General features: G+C 46.8%; 1 protein-coding gene across 2 annotated transcripts in view; it reads right to left on the reverse strand.

Annotated features, from left to right (window-relative positions):
* Positions 1-12,697, reverse strand: part of CRYBG2 (crystallin beta-gamma domain containing 2) — a 723,752-nt gene that overhangs the window by 47,828 nt on the left and 663,227 nt on the right. The window contains exon 21 of one of the 2 annotated variants that reach the window (XM_069622849.1): positions 4,617-4,776. The exons of the other annotated variant lie outside the window; for it this stretch is intronic. Within the exon in view, the coding sequence (XP_069478950.1) occupies positions 4,617-4,776 (160 nt within the window). The remainder of the gene's footprint in view (positions 1-4,616; positions 4,777-12,697) is intronic. 2 annotated transcript variants of the gene reach the window in all.

Below are 12,697 nucleotides of genomic sequence, written 5' to 3' on the forward strand. Positions count from 1 at the left end.
GGCTACCCTCTGATCCCGGGCCCAGGGCCCCGCCCCTGCCAGCTGCTCCTGGGCAACCCCAGCACTTGGGGGGGATGTTTCTGTATCCCTACAGTCTTCCCAGCTCCTGGCATTTGATGTCTGCACTTACCCCTGCACTTGCCACAAGCTGGCCACACTTTTACCTATTATTTATATTTATTTGATTTATTATTTACTGTTGATCCTATGTATTGTACGGCCCTCTCCCCTTTCACCCTGCACTTTCCTTCCCCCCCTACCCTGCACCTGCGCGATCTCAATCTCACTTGGCCTAGTAAGATCGTTGTCTCTGTCTTCCCTCTTATCCCCCACCCTTGCCTCGTCGCGCCTTAAAACACTTGTGTATATGCCCATTATAAATGCCATATCATATCATATATCATAAACCGATTCTATACTGATTATGTATACCAACAGCTTGAAGATCTCGTATATTAGATTAAGCAAGAGGTCATGTATTATAAGGAATATAATACCCCCTTCCATACGTAAAAGGATATTGAAAGTCACCTTGCAGTTCTGAATCCTTGTAATGGAACTCGCACTCTTTTACAGATCTACTCGATGACTTGCAATATCCTTTTAACGTACAGTAGGGGTACATTATCCCATATGTACTAAATTATAAATATTATATATTATGTTATAGCATATGACATTATATTATCTTCTTTCAGCATTGCATTGCTTTCCTTAAGGCCATTTCCTGTAACAATGCTATTACCTAATCATGCATATATTTTTATTACGACCAATTTTGCACAATTGACAAATCCAACATTAAGTGAAATATATATTTTCATAAAAGTAATACAAAATAACAACAATGCAAATAAATGAATAACAGTTAATGAAAGAACAATAAGTTTAATAAAAACTAATAAGAAAAAATATGCAGTCTGTCTTTCTCTCTCACTCTCTCACTCTCTCCTTTCACTCACTCGGCCTCACTCTGTTTCACTCTATGCCGCTCTCTCTTTTTCTCTCTCTGTTGGTGCGAGTCGCATTGTCGGGTGCATGCTCGCAAGAGCCACCTCATCTGTTACTGAGTGCAGCAGGACCAGAAGAAAAGCATGGATATCTTGAAGGAAGTTGCTGTGAATGGGAGCCGCAGGGAAACAGAGGAGTCCCTCGACCGAGTACATCCTGCAGCAATATCGCCATGACGCCGAGTGCACACCGTCCATAGGAGGGAGTGATGGGGGCGTAGGTGTGCTCTGTGAGTGGCCCTGGGGTTCTGGCAAACCTTGCAAGGGCCCAGAAGACCAGGCTGCATGTTTTGCAATTGTGTTTGTTATTTTCTATTTTATGTTAATTGTTGGTGTTTGTGCAGACTGTAACAAATGAACAGATTCAGCAACTCTACCAACCAATCAGTGGTAAGCCTGTTAAATTGAATATTGGCTAAGTGCTCAGAGAAGAAAATCTGAGTATGGCCTATTCCAAGAAGGAAGGACTTTTGGGAGAGAAAAGGATACATTTTCTTGGCAAAAGAAAGAAGCTATTAAAGGGGGGCATTATTCAACTGTATAAGCGTTGTAAACTGCCTCTTGGTAAAAGTGGACAATGTTTTATTGCTAAAGATCACTTCCACTATATAGTCATAATGAGAATGTTATGCTTGTCTTACTGAGCAGAGGGCATGATCAAAACCTAAAATAACCATATCAATTAGTTTCTGATTTATATATGGCAAACATGCATGTGGTAAACAGAGTTGTATGCTTATATCCATAGGTACATAATGCACATTGTGCTAGGTGTTCATTGCATTTTCCACAACACTCACCCTAACATTAAAGTGTTTGTAACGATTAACTAATTATACATATTCGAACATCCTTATATTGTGGATGTGAGGATAAAAAGGCTATCAAGGCTGTCACTCCATTGTTTTGTTTTCTGGAGATAATGGGCTTCATTACAAGTTTGGCAGTGCAGAACAAAAGTGGTGGTAATTGTGTTACCCCCACTTTTTTGGGCAGTACTGAACTTACCACTGTTTACCATCAGCGGAATTACAGTGCAGTAAATCCGCCAATTTGTAGAGGAAGAGTGAATGATTCATCTACGGCTTGCTGCTGGAGGTAAATCCTCCACTTCACCTCCAGATATCGGCTGATTTACTGATTAAAGACGAACTAATTGAACCTTTGTGGCAACCTGTTACCCCTACCTGTGAGTTGAGCCTTGTCGCTCTGCCCACGTTACTTACCTTTAAGAGGGGTTTGGCTTACCTTTCTTGTCAGGTGTGTTAGACCCCCCACTAAGGTCAGTGGTTGTAGTTCCCTCAAAAAAGGGTGATACGTAGTGAAATTATGCAACTGTGTTATTGCAGCCTTCCATATTGTGTGTGTTAGGTCCCTTTCATATGGACCTGCACGCTTGGTGTGTGATAATTTACACATCTCTGTACTAGGAAGACTCTTTAGGAAGCATCCCATTTCCCATGCCTCTGGGCAGTGTATAGCCTCCATACCAGGCCACAATGGCACACCCAGTCAGTTCACAGCATCTGCCCCCACAGTCCAGGAACATGCAACATGTGTAACCTTTGCAGGAACTTCACCTGCTACCAGGGGAGACACCCACACATGGGAAGTGTGGTAAGATTGTCTTCAGTTATATACCTACATACAATAGAGGGAGTCATCGCTAAGGGGACAACTAGAAGAAAGCTTCATTGTTAGCAACATTAGATGCTGAGTGTTTGAGGATATTCTGCTCTCTGCTGGATGGAGCCGACAGGGCAAGGGAAGTGGAGGCAGTGGTGGTCATGTTTACAGGATGTGCCATAATGGTGTGGAGAAAGCGTGAGCTGTGTTGGAAAGGTGGTGTAGAGTTGGATGACTCGGGGCGCGGGGGCTGCTGGAAATTTACAGTGGCTGTGATGGACCGTGGTGCACCATGGACATTGAATGGAGGAGGTTTGGCATGATGATTGATACTGGTTCTTTGAGGTGTTCACCAAGGCATTTCCAGAAAAGGCTAGGTCCCTGTTGGTGCTGGACGTTAGGCCACGCCTCATTGCGGTGCTGGGTTACAGATAGAGTGTGGTGAGTTTCAAGAGGGAATTAGTGGTGTGTAAAGTATATATACTGAAAAAAGTCACAATTGGTAGAGTGGATGGACCAAGGGGCACTTAAGTACCAACTTCAACCGGGCACGGTGGAGGCAATCTTGAGCACAGCGGCGGTGGTGCAATCCGATGGTTCACGAAAGGAGGGATATCCCGCCGTCTTCAGGGACGGACTCTGCCTGGGTAAGGGTTTAAACCATGCTACCTTTCGGTCTAAGCTTCATCATTTCCATTTCTGTGACTGCAACGCGCTTCATTGACATTGTGAGCTTTTTTCACAATGCCAGGATGTTTTCAAAGGCAGAGGTAAAATGCCATAATTGTACACATTTTAATGTTCCCAGCTAGGGGTGTCACAGTATTAGTTTTATGACGGTACGATAACCTTCTTGCCAAATCACGGTACATCATGTTTATCACGGTATAGCAGGTGGAGTTAACTAATCTTAACAAATATTTTCTAAAAGGTCATAAATTGACAGATTTATCATCACAAACAAAACCAGGCAACCAGGGCCAGAATTGGGCTTTTCAACATACTTTCCACTGAAATGCCTTGCTTCCACCAAACACAAACACACGTGTGTAGGGGCGGGGTGGCTGCTATAACTTGCAAAGCAAACTGAATAGCTTTTCTTAAGTGGTCATTTAGGCTTTTTGCTCCCCCACTGGCTACTGGTGAAGATGAGCATGTTGCCATCTTGATAAGCTGCATGCCACAGATCAATGGAGGCTGATGGTAGTATAGGCTTGTGCGCATACACACACACACACATGCACTCTCTCTTTACACTACAGCCTTTAGTTTACTTGCGGGCCAAAAGGTGGTCAGTAATCACGGACATGTTACCCTTTGGTATGGCAGCAGGGAATACCGACAGATGAGTGAATTTCGCAGTGTGACTTATTATATGTAAATTCAATGATAGAACCAGGGAAATCCCCCATTGCCATATGTTTAGAGAACATTATCCATTATAAATATATAAACCCCAAAGCCGCCACCCAAAGTAAACCCTTTTCCTTCATGGCACTGTATCTATTCTTCCTATTGCTAACATATTGATTTTGTGTCGGGCACGTGTGGTTTATGGCATGGCATTAAAAACTGCTCCAACTGAAACTACTTGACAGACGGCACATCCAACAGTGCAAGACCAAGACTGCGCAGCACTTGCTTACTGCAGCCTTTCCAAATCAGATTGAAAAGCACACTTAACGGTATGAACGGTATAACGGTATAAACAATGTGATGGTTATTATTGTTCAATTAAGTGGTTCACGGTATCTTTAACGGTATACCGTTATACTGTTACATCCCTATTCCCAGCCCACACACAGTCTCTCTCTCTCTCTCTCTCACTCTCTCTCACTCTCACTCTCTCCCCTCCATGTCTCTCCAAATGAAGGGTATTCTTCCATCCTACTCCCCAAAAGCCTTTAACCCCAAAGCCCTTTCAATTGACACCGCTGCCGGCAGCACACACTCCAGCCAGGTCTGTGCTGCTGAGGTTACCTTTCACATCGAGGATCATGCGCTCGAACAACTGATTGCAGATGTGCCCATTGGCATCGATTCTCCAGGTCTGGCATGGGATTCGGGACTGGGACCACAGCACCACTTTGGCCCCTTTATTAGCAGCTCCGATCACCTGCAGACTCATGTCTGGTGCAACCTGAGAACAAACAAAGCACATGTGTCATGGGATCTCCCAAGAGAAGGCCTAAGGGAAAGTCAGAACACTATGGGCGGAGATATAATGATATTTGCCCAGAGCACTGGTGAGTCTGCGCAGTAATAACCCCCAGTGTGCCAAGTTCCAGCCAACAGGAAGTAGGGCACCTGAACATCAAGGCATTACTGAATGATTGGAGAATTCCGAACCGGAAGTCGGGGCATTGCATGAGATGGCCAAGAGTTCTAACAGGAAGTGAGGGCTTTGGCCAAGGAGAGGGAGAAGCCGTGGCAAGAAGGGAGGCCAGTGCACAGTAATGGGTAGGCGGCTGAGCAGGAGGTGGCAGTGGTTTAGAATGAGGAGAGTAACCATGGCTGGCACTAGTTGAAGTCTTAAATGCGCGAAGGAGTCTAGACAGGAAATGACGGTGGGGAGATTGTAATCAGAAGCTGATGCTATTGCAACAGGAGGCAAGCATTCTGCAGAGGAAGTAATTACATGGTACAATATGTAACAGTGACGTAAAAGATGTTACTAAGGCTTGAGTTGTAGCGAACTCTGGGTATAGTGATGGGGAGGAGCTTAAGTACGAATGTATAATAACCTAGGCAGTCAAATATGTGGGAGCATGAGTGTTGCAACGCCTTGGCAGGTTGCGATGGCTCTGCAGAAACAGGGGCGTGATCTGGTGCAATTTACAGGGAGGGGAAGAGCAGGGCAGGAAGTGGTGTTAGCACACTGAAGTCATTATTGATCTCTTCTCAGCCAATCAGAATGTTCAGAGTGCCGCCAATAACTACTGCATTCCAGACAAACTGACTTGAGGAGCAGCTTGGGAAACAACGGAAAGCATGTCTCCACTTTCCACAAACAGCAATGCATTTTGCCAGCAATGTTTTTTCATCAGGATACCCCACACAGGATTTAACATTGTAAAGTGATAGCAACAACATGGTTTTGTAAAGAAAAATATTCACTTTAACATTGCACCTGATTCCAACACATGCTAAAACTGTTCCAGACCAGCCAAGTTGACAGTTAAAATGCTTACCTAATAGACAATCTAATTATTTACATATTAGGAAATAAAGCCACATTTAATTTACTCACACCTTTTGTATAATTTAATTACTAATAAAGTGAGATGCTTTACTTCCCCACCACCACTCCTAAAACTTAATTGCTATTAACGCAAGTTGCTACTATCCTATTAAACCTCAGGATGGCTCATTACGCTTGGAACAATTGGCCATAACTTGGGGGCAGGCCATTATACTGTGATAATGATCCCACGCTCAATCTATAAGGTTACAATAGAGGGCAGCAAGGTAAGAAGACAGATGAATAAGTGACGCCATACTTGATCAAAGATAGCAATCCGGCTTAGGCAATGCCAAAACTAAACATGGGCAACAGTGCCACACCCAGAAGGTACGTAAGCCCCTAAACCGGGTAGGCTCTGGGCCCTGCGGAACTGTACAGACTAGAAGGGGAACGCTTTTAACATTTTCCTGAAAGTCATCAGACTGCTCGTTCTCTGGATATCGACGGGGAGCAGGTTTCAGAGCTTAGCACAAGTGATGGTCCAACAACGACCACACCCGCTAGAAAGGGCATTATTAGAAGATGATGGAGGCCAGGAAGAGATGGCCATTTTTAAGGCAGAGGTGTACCCTGGCAAAATGAAGATAGTGCGCGAGGAGAGGAGGAGTCTCTTGACATGAATTGATGATGGTGTAAAAGGGACCTGGGCAGAAAGTAAACAGTGAAGAGTCCGAGGATAAAATGACAGGAGCCAATAAGATAAGCAGAATCTTCTGAAGAGGAGATTATGTAGTACCAAGACTAGAGTCGCTACAGTGATTCTTGAATTGGTACTGCATAGCAATGGGTCCGCCCCACCAATTGGGACTCAGGAGCACTGGCGCAAGAGTCGCTATGGTTAGCATTAGCAACCTTTTCCTACTGTTACGTCCAACTCCCTCCCACAGGCTTATGGGATACTGCAATAGAGTACAATTCTGATAAGGGGTGGAGAAGGCAGTGTGAAAATATACGTTTAGCCAAAGTGGTTTTTAGGATGACGGAACCAAATGGCATCTCCTATCTTGTTCCATCATCCATGGTAAGATGGCTCCTAAAAGGCATTGCAAGTAGCCCAACTGATGATTTTCATCTAATATACATCAAGAGGCATAAGGTCCTGACTGGCCACTGAGGTTGCCTTGGCTTTTACACTAAGGCATGCATGCCATGTGTCCCAGAATTAACATTAGGGTTTAACATGGCCCTCTGAACCAGCTCGGTATAAATGTAGCATGTTACAAGATTCCAAATAAATGAACAAAGAATACATAAAAAGACCTATCTTGCATTGGGGGAATTTAGAGGCCTGCTTGGGGGTGAGAAGACACCCTGGGTTATAAACAGCCCGGCCTACTCATTCAATTCCATCCTATAGCCCATAGACATTTCGAGAGCCCTCCTGAAATCCAGATTGTGTAGGAGTTTCTAAGTATTGCAAATTACATTGACAAAATGCATGAAGAACTTTTTTAAGGTGAACAACATGAAGCTCTGATTTTAAGTTCTGGTAAAAAAAAGGAAGAGGTTAGTCCTTGTTACAACTTTATGTGAATGAACTACTATTTGAGGTTCTGCAGTGAGTATCTATTACAGCTTGCATAACCGCCGAACAGATGGCTCTGCCGCCAAATTACGGTCGCCCGTGACAGTCGTTGACTATCAATGATCATCAGGAGCTCAAAAGTCTATGAAGAAAGAACTGGTACCTATGTTTAATTCCTCAACTACGTAAGGCATTCAAACTGGTAGATACAGATGCTGAAGCCCCCAAAAGTGCTGCTCCATCACTGCATTTTATTGCAAGAAATATTGCCTGTCTACATTTCTACGTACCCTAACAGAGGCCGTTCTCCAATGGGACCTACTTTGAGGGTCAAGTATACCGGAATCAGCCAGGAAAGCTCATCATTCCAGGATGGGTAAAAGGGGTTGATCCTTTTGCCAAGAGCCAAATGCCAAGGTCTGGGTCTCATGTTTTGGCAGCTTCTAAAGAGATGCCTTGCTTCTAGCCCGATATCCAGGTGTTTCTTTCCCTTAAGCCCAGGATCACTCAGTTGTTCGCTTAGGATCCAGACGGCTTTGTTCAGAGGTAGAAGAGAGAGACGGAAGGCTCATCACTGTTGGTGAGGCATCAGATACACCTGAGGCAGAATGCACATCAGAGACCAGGAAGCAGGTCGAGACTGTGTGAGTCTAAGTGGAACCATCAGGATCATCCTCGCGATGTCCTCGTGAGTCTAAGTGGAACCATCAGGATCATCCTCGCGATGTCCTTGTGAGTCTAAGTGGAACCATCAGGATCATCCTCGCAATGTCCTCGTGAGTCTAAGTGGAACCATCAGGATCATCCTCGCGATGTCCATGTGAGTCTAAGTGGAACCATCAGGATAATCCTCGCGATGTCCTCGTGAGTCTAAGTGGAACCATCAGGATCATCCTCGCGATGTCCTTGTGAGTCTAAGTGGAACCATCAGGATCATCCTCGCGATGTCCTCGTGAGTCTAAGTGGAACCATCAGGATCATCCTCGCGATGTCCTTGTGAGTCTAAGTGGAACCATCAGGATCATCCTCGCGATGTCCTCGTGAGTCTAAGTGGAACCATCAGGATCATCCTCGCGATGTCCTTGTGAGTCTAAGTGGAACCATCAGGATCATCCTCGCAATGTCCTCGTGAGTCTAAGTGGAACCATCAGGATCATCCTCGCGATGTCCTCGTGAGTCTAAGTGGAACCATCAGGATCATCCTTGCGATGTCCATGTGAGTCTAAGTGGAACCATCAGGATAATCCTCGCAATGTCCTCGTGAGCCTAAGTGGAACCATCAGAATCATCCTCGCGATGTCCTTGTGAGTCTAAGTGGAACCATCAGGATCATCCTCGCGATGTCCTTGTGAGTCTAAGTGGAACCATCAGGATCATCCTCGCAATGTCCTCGTGAGTCTAAGTGGAACCATCAGGATAATCCTCACAATGTCCATGTGAGTCTAAGTGGAACCATCAGGATCATCCTCGCGATGTCCTTGTGAGTCTAAGTGGAACCATCAGGATCATCCTCGCAATGTCCTCGTGAGTCTAAGTGGAACCATCAGGATCATCCTCGCGATGTCCTCGTGAGTCTAAGTGGAACCATCAGGATCATCCTTGCGATGTCCATGTGAGTCTAAGTGGAACCATCAGGATAATCCTCGCAATGTCCTCGTGAGCCTAAGTGGAACCATCAGAATCATCCTCGCAATGTCCTTGTGAGTCTAAGTGGAACCATCAGGATCATCCTCGCGATGTCCATGTGAGTCTAAGTGGAACCATCAGGATCATCCTCGCGATGTCCTCGTGAGTCTAAGTGGAACCATTAGGATCATCCTCGCGATGTCCATGTGAGTCTAAGTGGAACCATCAGGATAATCCTCGCGATGTCCTCGTGAGTCTAAGTGGAACCATCAGGATCATCCTCGCAATGTCCTTGTGAGTCTAAGTGGAACCATCAGGATAATCCTCGCGATGTCCTTGTGAGTCTAAGTGGAACCATCAGGATCATCCTCGCGATGTCCTCAGATGTTGAGGACGTTCGGGAATCAATGGAGTGGTGGGAGTACACATAGGGATCATCCCCAGCAGTCTCAGAGGAGGGCATCCCGTAATGAGGTGTTCACATCCAAGATGCATAGGCAAGGAAAGTATCTTTATTATTTGATAGGAATGAGAAGAACAACACACCCAGGTGGGGTTCCCATTTAAAAGGTGAATGGGTCAACTTGCTGAGTCGGTCAGCTTAAGAATTAAGGGTTTCAGCAAGATGGGTAACAGGCAGGTCATCCCTTTGGGGCACACTCCCCCACCTTTGGCTCTAGGAGCGAGAGCTGTGATGTGGACCACCCTGTCTGTCGGCATAACACATCCCAGCGGAGTGAGCCATAAAACACAAGCACAATCTTGTCTTGTACAGCTGGGGAATCAACAAGGATCTCAGATCCAGGAGATTTAGTTGGCACAACCGATCCTTTGCTAATCTCATGCTGCAGATTGGTTGGGCAACACGCAACCCTGTATTGCTCCCAAGCTGGCCAAGCTGGGTAGTATGAGTGGAATCCACGGAACATGCTCCAAGGTGGACGCAGGCTTCTTGGATGGCCGTTGATTAAGGTCAAACAGCAGTTCTGTTACGTGGCGGAGCAGTTCTGCAAGCTCCGGAGGGATGGGAAAGGAGAATGAGTGGGCCTAATCAGCTATCTGTGAAAGTCACAAGTGGATCACACAGCTGACCTCAGGTCACATAGGATGGGTGCCTCACCCCACCCCGGGAGAATGAGTGGGCCTAATCAGCTATCTGTGAACGTCACAAGTGGATCACCACAGCTGACCTAAGGTCACATAGGATGGGCACCTCACCCCGCCCCGGGAGAATGAGTGGGCCTAATCAGCTATCTGTGAGCGTCACAAGTGGATCACCACAGCTGACCTCAGGTCACATAGGATGGGTGCCTCACCCCACCCCGGGAGAATGAGTGGGCCTAATCAGCTATCTGTGAAGGTCACAAGTGGATCACCACAGCTGACCTAAGGTCACATAGGATGGGCACCTCACCCCGCCCCGGGAGAATGAATGGGCCTAATCAGCTATCTGTGAAAGTCACAAGTGGATCACCACAGCTGACCTCGGGTCAAATAGGATTGGTGCCTCACCCCGCCCCTGGAGAATGAGTGGGCCTAACCAGCTATCTGTGAGCGTCACAAGTGGATCACCACAGCTGACCTAAGGTCACATAGGATGGGTGCCTCACCCCACCCCGGGAGAATGAGTGGGCCTAATCAGCTATCTGTGAAGGTCACAAGTGGATCACCACAGCTGACCTAAGGTCACATAGGATGGGCACCTCACCCCGCCCCGGGAGAATGAATGGGCCTAATCAGCTATCTGTGAAAGTCACAAGTGGATCACCACAGCTGACTTCGGGTCACATAGGATTGGTGCCTCACCCCGCCCCTGGAGAATGAGTGGGCCTAACCAGCTATCTGTGAGCGTCACAAGTGGATCACCACAGCTAACCTAAGGTCACATAGGATGGATGCCTCACCCCCTCACAGTTACTGAGCTCTCTATCTTCAAAAGCTACACCAGAATCAACTCCCTCCAATCAAATGCCTTGTAAAGAGCCTTTCCCTGCACTTCGCGCCACTGCTGGCCATGCACTCAAGTCATGCCCCCGTCAGCCACGTCCATGTTATTCAGGGTTGAGCGTGTGTGTGACAACCCTCTAGGATCAATGAATATGCCTACTGTAACATCTGAGGGGTTTTAAATAGGTGTTATGTCAACAGACCTCTGTAATAGAAAACAAGGGTCCGGACTTGTTGTTGTTGTTTTTCCAAATGAAACAGTGTCTCTCTATGTGCTCTGTGCCTCAGATTTTGACAGTGATATCAATCACCTGGCAACAGCCAGGAGGCTGTGTTAAACTCCTAGGAAATGTATGCAGCAGGGCAGCCCAGTTTGGTCTAGCGGTTGGGTGCAGCTGTCCAGTCTCAGGTTCAAGGACCAGAGGGTGAGGGTGAGGGTTTATCCAGAGAACTCCTGAGATCCAGACACGTTTCCAGGTAAGGGCCAGGATGTATAGCTTTGACAGAAGGCATCCACTTAAGGGACACCCAGAGGCCGCTTTCTGCGAGTGCAAAGAGGCAGCCCCTCTCATGCTGCTACTGATACCAGACAGCACGACTCTGGATTCCTGTGTGCGGTCACCCAAGAGAGAGACTGGTAGCAGATAGGTCAAGTAGAGCCTCAGGTTCTAAGGAAATTCAGAGGACTTGGACAAAAGCCAATGGCCTAGAGAAATACCAAGATCTTGGAAGGGGACGCAGAAGTCTACACCTGTTTAGCTGTCCCTCTCCTGACCATGATGTAAAGAATGAAACATGTGTGTGCCTCTAGACCTTCCCTAAGTTTACCTTTCATGTGAGCGTTTCTCTGGCCAGCCCACCTAGTCCTCTGACAGAGGTCTTCATTTGGCTGTGCTTAATGCTTTACTCTGTAGGGCCAACTTGCCCAGTTCTCCCACAGAGGTCCCCTGGCAGCTGTGACCATTACTCTCTAGGGCCGGTCTGCCTAGTTCTCAGAGGTCTGGATGCAACTGTACCTGTTGCCTTCTTTTCTGTGGGTCTGTATTCTCCTGTGAGCTAAAGGGATAACCTCACTCAGAGAGACTGATATCCCCTTGCGTGCATTTGGATTAAGAAGATGGCCCAAAGGGATCCTATGTACACCCCGGATTTGGACACGAGTTGCATGTAAAGAATATTAACCACAGAGTGATACCTTAGTAGTTTCAAAGTACTCCAGGGTGATCATCTTATTCCTCTTCTGAAAGATATGGGCAGCTGTGTTTGGTGGGTTTCCCCCACCATGTCCTACCGGAGCCACTGGAAGCTCATTATAGCGCAATACTGTAGCACCGAGCGAGGCAAGGAACTACATCAACCCTGCTTGAGGAGATCCAGAAGCCCCCAGTGGTCGCGTACCCCCCCTTTCATGAATATTACTGAGATCCGGGTACTGACTCAGCTGTGCGAGAGGCTGACTCCATCAACTGCACTGCTGTTGCAAACCAGCACCATCTTATGGGGTGCTTACACACTTAAGGGGACGATTTGGTAGCATACCACGGGTGACCCCTGGTGTACCCTGGTGTAGGGAAGACCTCAGAGGCAGGTCTGGGTTTTTCTCCCATTGCTCGGGATAGGTCCACTGGACCCCTCGGGGTGGACTAAGGCCAACATAGGTCTCAGAGAACGCAGGTGTCCCATCCTTAGAATAGTGCAGCACTTTGTGTCACTGGTCGC

The sequence above is a fragment of the Ambystoma mexicanum genome, chromosome 11 (genome assembly GCF_040938575.1).
Source record: "Ambystoma mexicanum isolate Mex_15411 chromosome 11, UKY_AmexF1_1, whole genome shotgun sequence".
Lineage (NCBI taxonomy): Eukaryota > Metazoa > Chordata > Amphibia > Caudata > Ambystomatidae > Ambystoma > Ambystoma mexicanum.